This window comes from Cebidichthys violaceus, unplaced genomic scaffold (assembly GCF_023349555.1).
Source record: "Cebidichthys violaceus isolate CVI_PGR_0920_01 unplaced genomic scaffold, fCebVio1.0.p SCAF_33, whole genome shotgun sequence".
Classification (NCBI taxonomy): domain Eukaryota; kingdom Metazoa; phylum Chordata; class Actinopteri; order Perciformes; family Stichaeidae; genus Cebidichthys; species Cebidichthys violaceus.
In genome coordinates this window covers 2,948,202-2,963,695 of record NW_027176517.1, presented here as the reverse complement: position 1 = coordinate 2,963,695, position 15,494 = coordinate 2,948,202, and the positions used below count along the sequence as shown (strand labels likewise).

At 42.2% G+C, this 15,494-nt stretch overlaps 3 protein-coding genes across 7 annotated transcripts in view; all 3 read left to right on the top strand.

Moving 5' to 3' along the window:
• stxbp3 (syntaxin binding protein 3) overlaps positions 1–553 on the top strand; it is a 9,006-nt gene extending 8,453 nt beyond the window's left edge. The window contains exon 19 of the mRNA XM_068725056.1: positions 1–553. This exon is cut by the window's left edge and continues 111 nt beyond it. The gene's annotated coding sequence lies outside the window, so the exon portion shown is untranslated.
• Positions 554–2,891: 2,338 nt separating this feature from the next.
• On the top strand, positions 2,892–9,448 carry LOC137883528 (ankyrin repeat and MYND domain-containing protein 1-like). 3 transcript variants are annotated; one of them, XM_068725051.1, is made up of 20 exons: positions 2,892–3,230; positions 3,387–3,533; positions 3,603–3,797; positions 4,149–4,193; positions 4,280–4,509; positions 4,648–4,864; positions 5,089–5,250; positions 5,366–5,439; positions 5,634–5,742; positions 5,826–6,010; positions 6,105–6,276; positions 6,378–6,518; positions 6,635–6,742; positions 7,081–7,188; positions 7,292–7,414; positions 7,867–7,968; positions 8,331–8,496; positions 8,617–8,728; positions 8,899–9,050; positions 9,282–9,448. In XM_068725051.1, the coding sequence occupies exons 1-20, from the start codon at positions 3,012–3,014 to the stop codon at positions 9,443–9,445; spliced, it is 2,931 nt and encodes a 976-aa protein (XP_068581152.1). In that variant the 5' UTR covers positions 2,892–3,011; the 3' UTR covers positions 9,446–9,448. The 3 variants fall into 3 exon arrangements, with proteins under 3 accessions (XP_068581152.1, XP_068581153.1, XP_068581151.1); XM_068725052.1 differs by having other exon boundaries at positions 4,146–4,193; positions 5,829–6,010; XM_068725050.1 differs by having other exon boundaries at positions 4,146–4,193.
• A 1,122-nt stretch (positions 9,449–10,570) lies between these two features.
• On the top strand, positions 10,571–15,126 carry LOC137883529 (E3 ubiquitin-protein ligase RNF14-like). 3 transcript variants are annotated; one of them, XM_068725054.1, is made up of 8 exons: positions 10,571–10,651; positions 10,765–10,966; positions 11,117–11,247; positions 11,388–12,260; positions 12,974–13,052; positions 13,315–13,509; positions 13,739–13,911; positions 14,037–15,126. In XM_068725054.1, exons 1-8 carry the CDS (start codon positions 10,571–10,573, stop codon positions 14,166–14,168), a joined length of 1,866 nt encoding a protein of 621 aa, XP_068581155.1. In that variant the 3' UTR covers positions 14,169–15,126. The 3 variants fall into 3 exon arrangements, with proteins under 3 accessions (XP_068581155.1, XP_068581156.1, XP_068581154.1); XM_068725055.1 differs by having other exon boundaries at positions 10,762–10,966; positions 12,980–13,052; XM_068725053.1 differs by having other exon boundaries at positions 10,762–10,966.
• The last annotated feature ends 368 nt before the right edge of the window (positions 15,127–15,494 follow it).

Genomic DNA, 15,494 nt, shown 5'->3' with positions numbered 1-15,494 from the left:
AACTCAACAACTCCCCAAATTCCCCTGCCTCCCTACATCTCATATCACTCAGCACAGTGCACTCAACTCGACTTCCAGAATGGAAGACTGAAGGGAATTTACCTTCTACTTATCTTTATGTTTTAATACTCTTTCCAAGCCTGGTGCACATTACAGTAGGGATGAGGGCAAATAATCTTTTAACTAGCTCAACTATGATCTTGGCCTGCTTATGGCATATGTAGTTTGTTAATTGTCATTTGATTATATAGATCATATTAAAAGTGAATTGACCTCATCCTACTATAAACACAGTAAGTATAAAATGTCTAATCTGCCTATCTGGGGTTGCGCTGTCCATACAAGTTACATGTTGAAAGTGTCCGAGACAGAACGGTGATAGAAAGTAGCACAAAGCTAATGTATATACTGTATGTAAGCACGGAGTCCCTGCTGTGTCATTCTGACTTTTTCAGTCTCACTTTATGTAATTTTGAAGAGTGTTTTTAACATAAGAGTATTTACGTTTTTGTTAATTGAACAACTGACTAATAAATGGATGAAGTGGTTCAAATCTGGTCTAAGTTCTAATTTCAATTACAGTTAACGTTGCCTTATTGTGGATTGGAACTTACGAGTACCTAAATTAAGACCTGGTTCTAGATATTCAACTTTGACCTCCGTCCATTAAACATGAAGAACTCAGCCATGTTGTTCCGATACATAGAACTTACTCACCCTGGTTCATCAAAACAGCAGAAACTTAATATTCTTAACAAAAAATAACAAAACCACATGTTCAATAGACAAGTCCAAAGTAGCACACATACCTGCTGAACAGACAAAAGGTGAACCAAAGACATCATGAGGCTTCTGTGCAATAGATCAAATCTGCCCACTTCTCCTGCTGGCATTGTGCTTTAGTTACAATGATTTAGATTAACAACGTATTCAGGATTGTACAAAATACAGAGACGTGTACATACTTCCTGTGTTTTCTGAAAGGAGAAACCATGAGAAGGCTGGTGAATCTTTAAGAGGTGAGGAGGCTTTGTTCTGTAATTTAACGAGACAAACCCTCCACACTTTATTGGATTCATAGAACATGAATGGAGGGATGTTTTACTGCAACACTAGGAAGGTGGGGAATGAATGAAGCTTATGTTGCTATCTCGTTGGGTAAAAGTTAAATAAAATATACAGAGATGCTGTGAACTCTGTCCAACATCCTAAAGCTGCACAATCATTCACAGCATTCTACTTCTTCTAACTCTCTCAAATCATCAGCAAAATGTTTATGTTTTCATTAATGGTGAGCCACAGGAAAGAAAGCAGTGATTATTCAAAACAAACATGATACTTGTGAGGGTGTCATGTTTGTGGGAAGGAGAGCATATCTGAGCTCATCAGATGTGATTAAACTAGAGAACAGGGTGGCTCTTTTACAATTCACAGTAAATAAATACACCTATCAACATGAGAAGAGAGAGATGCATATCTCTATAAAACACAATATTCTAATATATTATATAGAATATATTAGAATACCCCATAAATATACCAAAGAACTACAACTATAATAAAAAATACAAACATAGGATAATATACTATATGCAATGAGGGTATAGTAAGATATAAGGATGTGCATATTAAGCATGGGCAAGGTTATTGGAGGAGCAAAACAATGGAGTATGGTTGAGACAAAGACCATAACGCTGAGAGTCCTGTTAGAGGTGAGGTACTGTAAAGAGTTCCTGTATTGTTTTGGTTTTTGAAATCCTCAACCCAGAATACACAGGGGAATAAGCAAAGTTACTTTAAATACAGACTGTTCTGAATCCAGAATAATTTTTTTATTTGTTATAATTGTATATATAAATAAAATGTTTATTACTCACTGAGGTTATGCCCAGGAATATGTTGTTTGTTTAGTAAATACAACTATTAATAGTCCTGTGTTCAGTATTCTTTAACATGCTTTATCAAAATAACAATATAGGAACAGATTATTAATGTAGCTATCCCAAACATTCAGCTGAAGTCACCATCTTTTTCTTGACACATTCTTTAGGACACATAACTATCTGAGGAAGGACTTATTGGAGGATAAATGATAACACTAGTTCTCAACACAGCTCTAATAATGCTGTAATGATAAATGTCAACTGATGTCATTTTCCACCACCTAACTACAGCAGCATGCCGTAGGCTGAAACCAACTTTTGCAGTGTCAGTTACAGGAGAAAGTGTCCGGTAACATATGAACACACTCACGGGGTGGTCCTGCTCCATCGACCCTTCATAGAGGACCACTTAGACTGGACAAGGATAGACCTGCTCTATGACAAGGACCTACTTTCATTTGTCACCATACCATTTATATTTAATTACCCCACTCTCCATTCAGTCTGTAAAGAGATGCTTTCTTCCTCGTTTCTGTCAGGGATCTCCAAATAGGGACAAATTGGTTCATTTGTGCCTTTAGTTAAATTTGGTTCAACAAATGTGACTGTTGAGACTTACTCAACAACAATCTGATCATTTCTAAAACCTGTAATTATTTTTTGTTATTATTATATTTGTTAGGGGAAAAATACTCTTTAATTATTAAATTGAGGAGCTTAGATTAAAAATGTCACCAAACAGAGGTGATATCTAATGCAAAAAAAAACATAAGTCCTTCAGTAGTCTACGGATTAGTCCATGTGTTGCTTTAATTGTTGGACAAGGATAGTTTAAGATTAGTAATGGAGCCTAAAAATAGTTTTACTGAGACTAAAAATCATAGTTTTTAAAATCTTTTCGTACGCTTCCTTTGTCTTTCGTTTGCGCATGCGTGAGAGCTCCCTCCTCCCTACCTCAGATTAATAGCGCCGGTTGACATGACAACCGGCGCTTACAGAAAAGAACCAAATCTTCTGACAGTTAAAGTTAAAGTCAAAGTCTTCTAAAGAGCTTTTCAAACCTGTGACGTTGACTCTAAACTGTTGTTGCGCTCCGACTGGATTCAGGTGACTTATCTTCCGGTTAAAATGCTGTCCACCGACAAAGGTGTTGCGGCAGCACCGGGGCTCGGAGGTGCGGAGCCGGGGACCGGGAGTCGAAGTGACGGTCACAGAGGAGCCCAAAGCGCGGTGGAGAGACGACAAGGGCTCGGTGCTCAGGAGTGGCCCGATGGGTCCACATACGAGGGAGAATGTGTGAACGGATTGAAACACGGTTACGGGAGGTACACCTGGAGAAACGGAGAGGTAACGTTAACGTCAAATGAACATGATAATCTGGCAAAAGACGACATAAGAGGCCCTTACATAAAACATAATGACATGTTTTACTGTCTCCTGTCAGTTTTCCCTGAAGTTTAATAAAGAGCATGTCACTATTGAATTCCCGTCTGCTCCTTGTAGTTCTATGAGGGCTCTTTCTACAAAGACTACAAGCATGGGGACGCACTGTACTGCTGGCCCACAGGCCACAAGTTCACTGGCAAGTTCTACCTCAACAGAAAGGAAGGATACGGACAACAACTGTTCCCTGACGGATCCACCTTTCAGGTAAAATGGATGACTGACAAGCTTTGGATAGCATCAGTAAATAGCAGCCAACCTCTCCTCTCCTCTCAGGGTTTGTACCATGCCGACAGGAGGTTCGGTCCAGGTGTGGTTGGTTATCCAGATGGCCGTAAGGATGTGGGCCTGTGGCTCGGAGGGCGCCTGCTAAGGCTCTGTAGCGCTGTAGAAGAGGGCTTTAGCCTGAAGACCTTTCCTGAATATGCTGCCTACGTGGACCCGGCTGCCACCACAGTTTCCCTGTCTCAGGTACACGGTTGACCACTTTCTCACCCACAGATGAATAGGTATGCCAGGCTAAATCATCTTCATTTGCATACATATATTTGGTTTAAAATGGTCTTATTGTTTTTAAAACAAAAAGTTGAGATCACAGCTTCAACAATGTTTCAGCAATGTTTGACCCAGCGAAGAATATCTAAAACTGCTCTTCTAATTGGATTGCCCCAAACCATCTCTATAAGTCAAACACTCATTGCACTTGTGTGTGTTTTCTTTAGCTCTACTGATTTATTTCCAAGCCCACCAACTCTGTATATGCAAAACATTGTTGTACCAGGAAGTGAATTGCCCTCTCTGCTCCTGTCCTCTCCTCAGCAGCCTCCCACTAGTGGCCTACAGCCAGAAGCCAGGGCGGACTCTGTGGTAACGTACAGCTATCATGAACATCTATGAATACGAGCTCTGTGACTTAACCCAAAACAGATCAATGAATGCCCCATCCTCCTCAGGTGGATACGGACGGAGATCTGCTGTCAGATGATTTTATCCTTCCCCCCGGTATGGACAGATACTCGGCCGATGGCGATCACTTACCGCTGCCCCCTGGCCGAAGGAAAGAGCTGGATCAGCTCTTCTATGGCGAGCCGTGGGAGCCGGATGCTTACCAAGGCTACGAGCGAGACCCGCTGGCCTCCCTGCCCTTACAGCCCCGCATGCTGGCTCACATGCACAAACACAGGTCAGACACGCAGTCAAAAAAAGATTTGTTTTGTACCAAAAACACATTTTGCTGGCAGCAGTAAGGAGTGAAAAAAGACATACATTATCTATTATATGTAAACATTTTACTAATATACTTTGTGTCTGGTTCTCCCAGACTACTGGCTGTACATGTGGGCTGGGACGTGGCAGCTGTTCTCGCTCTGAACAGGGAAAGTTTTGGTCCTAAAGGGCCTTTGGAAGTCAGTTCAGAGTTGTTGATCCAGCACGCCTCCAGAGGGGAACTGCAGGCAGTGTCCAAGATCCTCCAGACCGGTTTGGTCCACCCTGACGTCACAGATTCACAGGGACACACTGCACTGATCGCTGCCACAGTAACACTTTATACGATATGTTCACCCAATGATTCTTCATTTGGTTTTTCACTCGTTTGCTGTTTGATTGGTATCCACTTCAGGTTTTACAGTGTTTGTTTTTATATATAATACAATACAATAAAACTAAATAGATAAATAAAAAAAAGATAAAAATGTTTATTCTTTGGTTTTAGTCTCATGTTCGCCTCTCTGACGGTTTCATTCTGTTTCTTGTACCTCAGGTAAACTGCCATGATGATGTAATCCATCTTTTGTTGGATCGGGGTGTCGATGTTGACAAGTTGAATTGTGAAGGCGCGTCTGCCCTGGCTGTGTGTCATGTCCTCTACTACCCTTCTCAGTCTCTGCACACCACTTTGGCTGAGACACCCTCCAAAACTCAAGTAAGATTCCAGCTGATGTTTCCTCATCACTTCTTGATCTGCGGTTCACATGTATGAAACCGTGCTTTGTTCAGACAAATGAAATTAAATAACTTTCACTGTGATGTGTCATCAGGGTTTCAGGTCTCCATCTGCATGTGGGAACAGTCCCCAGATCAGCCGAGTGGACTTCACCACAGACACACCCAGGTTTAATAACATACCTCACCAATAACACAACCAGAGTCCCCTCTCTGATCAGTAGCACATGAGAGAAGCCAAGTCTGAAAATGTCATATTCATAGTCACTCCCTCCAACAGTGTTACCATCCTTTGATGAGTTATGTCTCTGAAACAAGCAAATGTATTCATTTAAGTTTCCTATTTATTTTTGGTATTTTCAGGACAGCAGAAAAACCAACAGAGCACATCTTACATCGCAGCAGTAAAGTGTTTATTAACAGTGAGCTCATCACTGAACCTGAGACCCCTGAGGCCGCAGGAAGAGTTCAGGTATTAAGCTCAGAGATCCCATTCTATCATGAGTTTGAAAAGGTTTTTTTAACTCACTGTTGTCTACTCAACTCTGTCTGCAGCAGGGCAAAGACGAAGAACTGACCCAAAATACGTCCTTTGACTCTGCCTGCTCCGTCAGCAGCTATGACATCCTGGTCACAGAGGAAGTGATGCAGCGTGCGGCGGAGGCGCTGAGTCGCACAGGCTTCCTTCAGCGCTCTGACACACAGGAGACTGTACGCAAGATGGCGGCCATGAAAATTGAGTCAGTTCTGTTTCCCCTCTATTCTCTCTTTTCTTGTGCTGTTTGTTCTGTTCTGATTACACTGATTTTGTTTGTGGTGTGACTGTCTGACCAGACACCGGGTTCGTTTGAACACCCTGAAGCTGTTATTGGAACGGGGAGCTGACCCCAACGCATCCAGGGTTCCCATGCCGGTTCTCTTCTTAGCCATTATGGCGGCTGACAATGAGGCCGTCAGGAGACTGCTGCTGTGTGGAGCTCGCACTGACATTCCCCTTCCTCCTGAGGTAGATTTATTGAACTTTTTTAGTAATGTCACACGATACACATTTGTTCAGATAAAACATGCAGAGCACAAGTTCCCTTCATCCTCTCATCCTTTTTGCAGAGAAAAGGTCTTTATCCCCTGCATGTAGCTGCAGCACTGCCAGGTCCAGCAGGTCCCAGAATCACAGAGCTTTTGCTCCACGCTATCACTGACCCAGACGCACGAGCATGCGACCACAATGAGATCTGTGAACAAGATACGGTCTGCGTGTTTCCGTCCTTTAAGCCTCAAACCTTAGTAGTAATATTTAAGGTCACGGGTGAACTGGTAAGAAAAGGGTTTCAGTCGGAGATCTTTTTTTTTTTTTTTTTTTACAGATTTTCATGAAGGCCCAGGAATCAGTGAGCACCAATGAGAACCCAAATCTCAAAGAAGGAGGCCGAACGGCCCTGCACATGGCCTGCCAGAGAGACAGTGATTACCGGGTCAGTACATGTTGTACTAGACACGCTCACGCCATCACTGATGAAACATGACACTACTATTGACTGTCTGTAGCATGTTGCAGACATGCTAACCAATCATGTTGAGTGTATCTACACTGTCTCCCAGAATGTCAAAGAATACATGCTACACACACAAAATACATGCAGAGCTCAAACTATTTGTTGTTTTGAGTATATTACTCATTTTATTTTGAATAGCATGACATTAAGTTTAATAGGATATCATTTATTGCAAGGCAGAAAATCACATCAATCATGAGGTTTGATCACAATAACATGATGTTCCATTTAAAGGACTCTGTATATTCTTCATGCAGAATGCCAGCAAGGTGGTAGCCCTCCTGCTCTCCCACAGGGCCAGCACAGACCTCCTCTGGAGTGGACACTCACCTCTGTCCCTGGCTATAGCAAGTGGCAATGAGCTGGTAGACCACACACACACACACACACTGACTCACACATAGACGTATACTGTACAAGCCTACAAAGCCTCACTTTGTCCTGAACCTGATTCTTTTCCCTCCCCAGGCAGTGGAGGAGCTATTGAACGGAGGCGCAGACCCCAACATCCCACTGGGCCGCAGGGTGGGCAGCGCCCTCTGTGCCATCGCCAACTTCAACTACCACTTAGGTGGCAACAGAACTAAGCTGGTACACAGACTCAGACACACAGGTGTTTATTCAGATGAAGATGTTTAACAGAGAGAGAAACATGCAGTCAAGTGATTTAGCAGCTGACTTTTGGTACAAAGACCTTTGACAGGCTGCTTAATAAATTGACCATGTTGACCATGTTTTTTCTCAGCACTTGTTTTCGTCTGTATACAGGTGTGCAAAGAGGATGTTTCACTGAGAATGTGAAACATGTGAAACGTGCACATACACATTTATTTAAAACAACACATTAACTTTGTTCTTGGTGACTTCAAATGAGTCACACTTAATAGAACTTAAAAAAAGATTATTGTATCCCTCAATATTACAGTTTTCAAAATAGTAAGCAAAGAAATATGTTTTTGAGTTGGAGCAAAAAGAAATGTCTGTATTGAGTCATTTAAAAGTATACATTGAATTGTGTGTATTTGTGTGTGTCTTTCATGTAGTTGGGCATGTTAGTTAAAGCTGGTGCCGACATCTTGATGCCAGTTATGGTTGGTGATGTTGTGGGAACCGCAGTCGACTATGCACACTACTCCTTCAACCAGGTAACTGTGGAACCACCGTGTGCATTAAGTGGACTGAATAAAGCCTTTCAATCAGTCATACTTATCAAAAAACATTATAAGCATTTGTTTTTGTTGAGACTGTCAGGGAGTTGTTGATTCAACTTTTGGTTCTTTTTCATAGTTAGTGGAAGCGTTGTTCTGCACTGCATTATGTTGACATGCACCCTGTAGACACAGAAGCAGTTGAATCAGGTCCTCTATGTGGCTTTTTAAACTAAGATGATGTCGTATACACTTGCACTTATACACAGAGAGAAAGCTTTAATTGCTTTGTTTTGATTGCTTATTTCTTCGTGGCATGATTTCATCTGAATAGCTGACTGTTATATGTTACTGTAAAGGACTTGCGTATTGCCTGCACTCCCTTCCACGCTCTGAACATGCGGGAGAGGGAAACATTCAAAGCACGGCACCAGCTGCTGAGCATGATGGGAGATATGCTGAGACAGCTTGCTGGCCAGAGAGAAAAAGAAAATGTAGAGAGAGAACAACGCCTTACGTTGAAGAGTCAGTACAAAATATAGAATATATATATATATATATATATATATTTTTTTAAGGCAAGAAATATGACTGTTTTTGAACATGGCTGTCATTGGATGCGTATGTATGTGTGCTGTATTTAAGTAACAGGTACCAGTAGCACAGAGAGGTTTGTGTACACAGGGGCAGGTGCCATTTCCTCAAACAGGTCCCTCCACAGCGGAGAATGGCTCTCACCCACAACAGAAAAGCAGAGGTACACATACACACACATTCATGTTCATTCAGTTCATTTTTCTCTCCCCTGTCATTTGAACTTGTACTTTATATAATTTGTAACAAAGTTTCATCTGAAAGTCCAGAGGCAAAACAAGGAAACACAAATCTTACAGGAGCCTGTTTCTAACTGCGTCAATCTTTTCTTAGGAAATCAGTGTTTAAGTTCTGCTATCAGTGCGGTCGCTCCGGCTCCGTGAAGCTGACTGCATGTCGCTGCCACAAGGTCTTCTACTGTTCCAGGACCTGCAGACTGAAAGCATGGGATGAAAGACACAAGGGAGAGTGCATCCAGGTGACAGGTGGGAATAAGAGCCTCTCCATCCAACAGTTAGAACCCAACAAACCACACAACACAGCACCCAAACCCTACCGAAGCTCAGACCAGAAATATCACTCGATAAGCTTTGAATACAATTCCAATGTGTATTTTTGGTCGTGGTGTTTTGAATCTGTGATATCTTTAGGGCAAAGTGGTTGTGATGTACAATATCTGGTAAATACTTTGTCTATCTGTCTCTCTCTTAATCCAGCATCTGCTGATGGAAACCAGGAGAAGCTTGTGTTTAAATCCCAAAGAGGCCCCGGGCCCTTGACTGTCAAGTTCAAATCCCACACAGCCCCCAAGCCCACGAGCATGGCGGAGAAGGTCTTGGAGAGCCGAGTGAACCCGAATGAAAACTACAGCTGCAACTGATCGATACGAAAAGTTCACATACTTAATACAGCTGAAGTAAAACTTTATCAAACTAATATTGCATTGCACTTATGTTACATAATTTCTTTCTCTGATTCTTTAAGTCTTAAATTTATATATTTGGCTGAATGGTAGTCCTTTATCTTTGGTATATTTATACCTGTGAGCTCGCAATCTGTTATAGTATTACAATAATAGTGTAACAATGTATGTCCCTATCTGTACTAAAGGCACAGAAACACTGAATGTACATTTACATATTTACGTGAGTCATCTGGTGGTAACCAGACTTCTTTTATATCTGAACGTTCTGACTAAAGATATTACCGTTGGTGATCTTAATTTCCATAATACCTTTGTTCGATCTTTAAATAAGTTAAAAGTATGAAAAAGTCAAGTTCCACTTTTCTAGAGCTTTCAAATAATAGTACAGAAGTATTATTAGCAAATTGTACTTAAAGTATCAAAATGTCCCCTGTGACTGATATGTTACTATATGACATTATTAGATTGTTAATACTGATACAACATGTTTGTAGCTGGCTGAGGTGGAGTGAGTTTTAACTACTCTATATGTTAGTAGGTATCTTAGTCCAGTGGTTCCCAACCTAGGGCTTGGGCCCCTCTGAAGGACTCAACTCGTGTCATAATAAATGTGAGCGGTTGTGAGACGACGAAGAGGAAGAGGAGAACAACCAAAGTTCTTCTTCACAAATTTGTATTAATGTTTGGGAGTTTTCTCTAATCTGTTACGTTTTACTGTCATATGAATGTAGTGAAAGTACAATATTTTCCTCTGTAAAATGTATAAAGTAGTATAAAATGTTATTACTTGAGTGAATGTACTTAGTAATCTTCATCCCATCTATTCTGTACTTTGTACATCAATGTCAATACATTTATTAGATATCTGTAAAATGTATTAAATGTACAACTCAAATAACTCTTGTACTTTAGTTTAAACGTCTTCCCCAGAGCTTCGTTAACAACATCATAAATTCATATATATCATATAATGATGATTATTTGTGGAAAGAAAGCTGTGTGTAACATGATTACCGTAAATGACCTAATGTTGGCCTGTTTCACACAGCAGCAGCAGCAGCAGGGAGAGGTTGCTGCACTATGCTGCGCCTTGCATCACACAAGGATGAGTCAACAGGGGCGGGGAGCCGGCTGGCATGTAGACTGTCAATAAACACCGAAGTATTTTCAACACTATACTAAAGAATATCAATTATTGTTTTGAGCAGTCAAGGGCACCGAAACAACTGCAGGCGTCTGCTCAGAAAAGACTTATTTCTTCTTCTAACCAGCAGCTTCTCCGACATTGCGAGTGGGAAGTGGAGTTCGTTGTGACTGGAGCGATGAACGCGGACATGGAGGAGCAGGAAGACGAGCTGCTCGCCCTCAACAGTATCTTTGATTCCGAGGAGTTCCTCCGGTATGAGTGGAAATCTGCCGGAGAAATCCGAGTTTCTGTTGAGCTCCCTGCGGACTTCACTGTGACTCTGAAAGAAGGTAAATAAGAGAACGACCGTGTATGTTTGGGTAACTTCACTGTGGTCAGCGGACTTGTGCGAGAGCGTGAGACATCATGTGGACATGTTTTGGTATTGAACATTTAACGTACTTTTGGTCATGTTGTCTTATTGTGTTTGTCCTCCTAAGGTGAAACCCTGAGGCAGTATGGGATGTCATACCTTCCACCTTTGCTTCTAACCTTTGATCTACCTGAGGACTACCCGTCCTCCTCCGCTCCCTCCTTCTCCCTCACCTGCAGCTGGCTGACACACACACAGGTAATCAATCGAAGCCAGAGAATGTGGGTGAATTAAAAGTTATTGTTTACAACCTGCCTTGGGTCACAAAGACAGAGAGAGATGGGTGCAGATTGCAGAGGGTCAATAAAGATTACATCAGTCCTTTTGCCCTCCCACAGCTCTCTGCGCTGGGTGCTCAGCTCACCGGTCTCTACCAGGCCACGGGGGGCGCTGTGGTGCTCTTCACCTGGGTGCAGTTTCTTAAAGAAGATGCCCTCAGGTTCCTGGACATCCATACTCTGCTGGAGCTCCCCTCTGATGAACCCAGCACCCAGTACGATAGCCAGGACTCAGTAAACGCTGCACTCTCAGAACCAAAGAACAATCAACACACTCCAAAGTCAGACCTTTGTAAACCAGACCTCTCTGCACCATCCTTGGAAGTTGAGCGTCCGATGATTCTTGCTGATGGCCAAGATCCTTCAACCTCAGACTGGAGCAGCACAGACCCAAGGGAGGCTGAGCAGACCCTCCAAACCTCCGAGTTGAAGGCCGACTACCAGAACGATCTGTCCTCAGTGGCAGGCAAATCAAAGATCCTTCCGTTTGCTCCGTCAGATCAAAGTGACCAGGAAGATTTGTTAAATGACGGGGATGTGTCAGCCTCATTGTTACTTCCCCCTGGCTCCTCAGACCCGCTGGATCAAAGTGAACAAGGAGCTGCTTCTCTGCCCATCGGCCCAAGAGAATCCCCTCAGAATGAAGACCAAACGTGCTCTGGTTTTTTGCTAACTCCATCACAAACTCTCCTCTCCCAGCTCTTGATCCATAATGCGACTCAGATGCAGAAAGCGTTTTTAGCCACGGTGTTTGACTGCGGTGTGTGTTTTGAGGGCTTCCTCGGTTCAGACTGTGTCCAGTTGCCCGAGTGTGGCCACATCTTCTGCAAGGCCTGTCTCACCAAGTTCTGCACGCTCCAGATAACGGAGGGCAACGTGAAGGGTGTCTCCTGTCCCGAGGCCGACTGCTCTGCCACCCCGACACCTCCGCAGGTACGCCGCTGATCTGTCCGTCTCTTCTCCCTGACAACTCCACTACAGCTTCTTATAGAAGCTCTTTCTTGTGCTTTTGGGACTTTAGGATAATGGGGAAGACACAACCATTCTTAGTTTCAGGTGATTACACACTAATGAAAACATAGTTATGAATATTATACTCTAAATGCTACACTGCCCCTTTAAGTCAAAGGTCTGCATTGAAAATACAGTAGAGAGGTGTTACTTAAATGTACTTAAAACATCAAAAGTACAAATACTTGTGCATAATGGAGTTTATATTATTATATTATTACTGATGGTTTGACATGTAAGTATTCTTCTAATGCTGCTGATGTGTTGGACATTTTCCTCTAAAACAATGCATCATATTGAGTAAGTATTTTACATCTGTAAGCACTATAATTCACTATATTAATAAATACAGTGGAGTAAAAAATACAATATTTTCCTGTAAAATGTATTGGAGTAAAAGTATAAAATAGCATAAAACGGAAAGTACCTCAAAAGTGTACCAATATACAGCACTGGAGAACATGTTCAGAGTTACTGTCCACCACTGGAGGTGTGGATGTGATCTCTGGTTTTTACATTCTGCATCCGCACCTTTGGCTTTTCTCACATGCATTTTCTTATTACTTATGCATGTATGCAGAGATACTGTACACCGATACCAACATCATTCAACAGATGTCTGCCCTGTTTGGCAGGTGAAGTGTCTGGTAGGGGAGGAGCTGTTCAGTCGCTATGACCGTCTCCTGCTACAATCTACTCTGGACTGCATGGCTGGTATGTTTCCCCTGAGGATGTATTCAAAACCTTTATACATCGCAATGACCAGTTAAGGATGTAGCAATGTCCCTGGAGAACTCAAATTTAATAGATTCACTGCAGGAGTGTATTTAAATGTCTTTTTTGAATTCAAGCATGTGATTGAATTGTGACAATAAACATTTTTAGCACGTTCTTGTTAATTAAAAGTAATTTCATTGTACGTTGGGTTCATGGAGGGGTCTCTGCTCACGTCTCTTCTTTCCTCACCTCCCCGTAGATGTGGTGTACTGTCCTCGAAGTGTCTGTGCTTCGGCCGTCATTGTGGAGAAATCCAGCACTGCAGCCCAGTGCTCTGTGTGCAGCTTTGCCTTCTGTGTCCACTGCAGGAAGACCTACCATGGAACAGATGCGTGTCTGGAAAAGAAGACCAGGAAAATACAGGAAGCCAATGCAGACCTGCCACAGTCACAAGGTACAAGCGTAGGCGGGTTTGCTTGGATGTATTTTTGTGTTTTTTAATTTGTAACAAAACTCCTTGTATATGTTGAATACAGACTCCTTACTTTGTAAAGTCACTAGTCACTTTGTAAGTCTGAAGTAAAGTACCTCCAATTTGTAATTAAGTGCAGTATTTATTACATTCCACCACGGGTTTGTGTGGATGCAGATGTGTATCTGAAGCAGTGCTCTGTGTGTCTCAGAGGGGTTGAGGGCTCTGTGGGACGACTATTCCAGCGGCAGTCAGCAGAGGCAGCGCCTCCTGGAGAACAGGTACGGCCGCAGTGTGCTGCGGGGCACTGTGGACGAGTGTCTGAGTGAAGACTGGATAGTCTTCAACAGCAAGAACTGTCCTCACTGCTTCAAGAAAATACAGGTATTCAGTTCTTCACCCATTCACACATACACATGAGCGCAGACAAGCATGTGTTTACAGACGCATTCTAATGTTGGGACTGTTTTAGACGTTTTTGATAATGCGTGTGTTGTTGTGTGTTGTAGAAGAACGGAGGATGTAACGTAATGACGTGCTCTCAGTGCAGACAGATGTTCTGCTGGTTGTGCCTCACCAGACTGCCGATACCTGTTTTAAGGATTCACTTTGAGATCGGCGTCTGCGCTACCTACCAATAGACACTTTTCACAGCTGCCATTTTGACATGTCACATCAGGGTGAACACATTAATTATGGTCCCATTCTGTTTAGTGTGTCACAGTCATTCCAGTGAGCCAGCATGCACAATACCAGGACTAAATACCACCTACATGCAGCAGGGCCGTAATTAATGTGATTAATTACACCTGTGTTTAACCTGCAACTGACACGTCAACAAGGCTTCTGAGAAAAGGGCCTAACCTCCCAACGTGGTGCTTCAGCCTCCTTTACCGCCACCCTCTGGCCTCCAGCCCCGGAGGGACTGAAGGAAACACTCGGTATGCTGTGTTCAGTTCACTTTGATTATTAAGTGCACTTTTAACAAATACCCGACAATGCACATGAATGCTGATTTTAAGAAAAAAATATTCAATTAGTATAAAAACAATAATGATGTGGAACACCCCTCCCAAATAGTTTAGGGGCATTACCTAATGTTGTTCGATAGCCGACGCTGCCTCAACGCTTTGTCTGTGTTATTGTTGCATTGAATGAACACGTGTAATGCAATTCAGCACCACAACATCAGCTTGTTGCATAATCCAACTCTAATAATGACAATTGAGTAAACAGAGACAGCTCGCCTTCAAAGTAAAAGTTGTGCGTTTTCAAACGTGTTTGCTCCAGTGATCAATTTATGGAGAGCTAAATTAAATCAATAAACTAATAATGAACATAATAAACTGGGCGCAAACACTGAATTGTTTGTATGTAATGATTCATTATATCATCAATTTATTTATTTAATTAAGGCCTCTTGAAGTATTTGGGAGAGTGTTTCAGGCTGTAGTGTCGAGACGTGTGATTTGACTTTACAGCTGGCTCTGTTGTCATGACACCACTAATATCCCATGTAGAACCTTTCAAGTGTGTCTATGTTTCTATGTTAACTATTCTACATAACGTTAAATAAATAAAACAGATTATTTAGCAGGATTGTGCTCTGGGCTGTGTATAGAGTGCTTCAACATCATGACTTTCCACCACATAACAGTCACTATCACACATACCCACAGTGCTAAGCCCATACTTAAATAGCATGTTCAATACGGCAGTCTGCAACAGGGTGCACATACTTATTAACAATAGTAATAACATATAAAACATACTTCTACTCTTCAAAATGCTTAACTTTTAACACATTACAGAGGTTTCCTACCTGTGCCTGCTGCCCGTTGGCATCGTGGTAACAAGGATTTCAGGCGAGCCAATCAGCTCCTCCCTTCTAACAACTCCATTTCACACTCTTTTGTCCTCTTATAAAGTAGTACTCATCATTGTTATTGCAGCTTCCTTGTTAAATG

What these genes read in the sequence shown, in the direction of transcription:
- LOC137883528 (XM_068725050.1), top strand. Translation starts at nt 3,012, where the DNA reads ATGCTGTCCACCGACAAAGGTGTTGCGGCAGCACCGGGGCTCGGAGGT. An exon ending in CTGCACTGATCGCTGCCACA is followed by an intron (nt 4,865 to 5,088) that starts GTAACACTTTAT and finishes CTTGTACCTCAG; the next exon opens with GTAAACTGCCATGATGATGT. An exon ending in AGGCCGCAGGAAGAGTTCAG is followed by an intron (nt 5,743 to 5,825) that starts GTATTAAGCTCA and finishes CTCTGTCTGCAG; the next exon opens with CAGGGCAAAGACGAAGAACT.
- LOC137883529 (XM_068725053.1), top strand. Translation starts at nt 10,571, where the DNA reads ATGCTGCGCCTTGCATCACACAAGGATGAGTCAACAGGGGCGGGGAGC. An exon ending in CACTGTGACTCTGAAAGAAG is followed by an intron (nt 10,967 to 11,116) that starts GTAAATAAGAGA and finishes TGTCCTCCTAAG; the next exon opens with GTGAAACCCTGAGGCAGTAT. An exon ending in ACTGCTTCAAGAAAATACAG is followed by an intron (nt 13,912 to 14,036) that starts GTATTCAGTTCT and finishes TGTGTGTTGTAG; the next exon opens with AAGAACGGAGGATGTAACGT.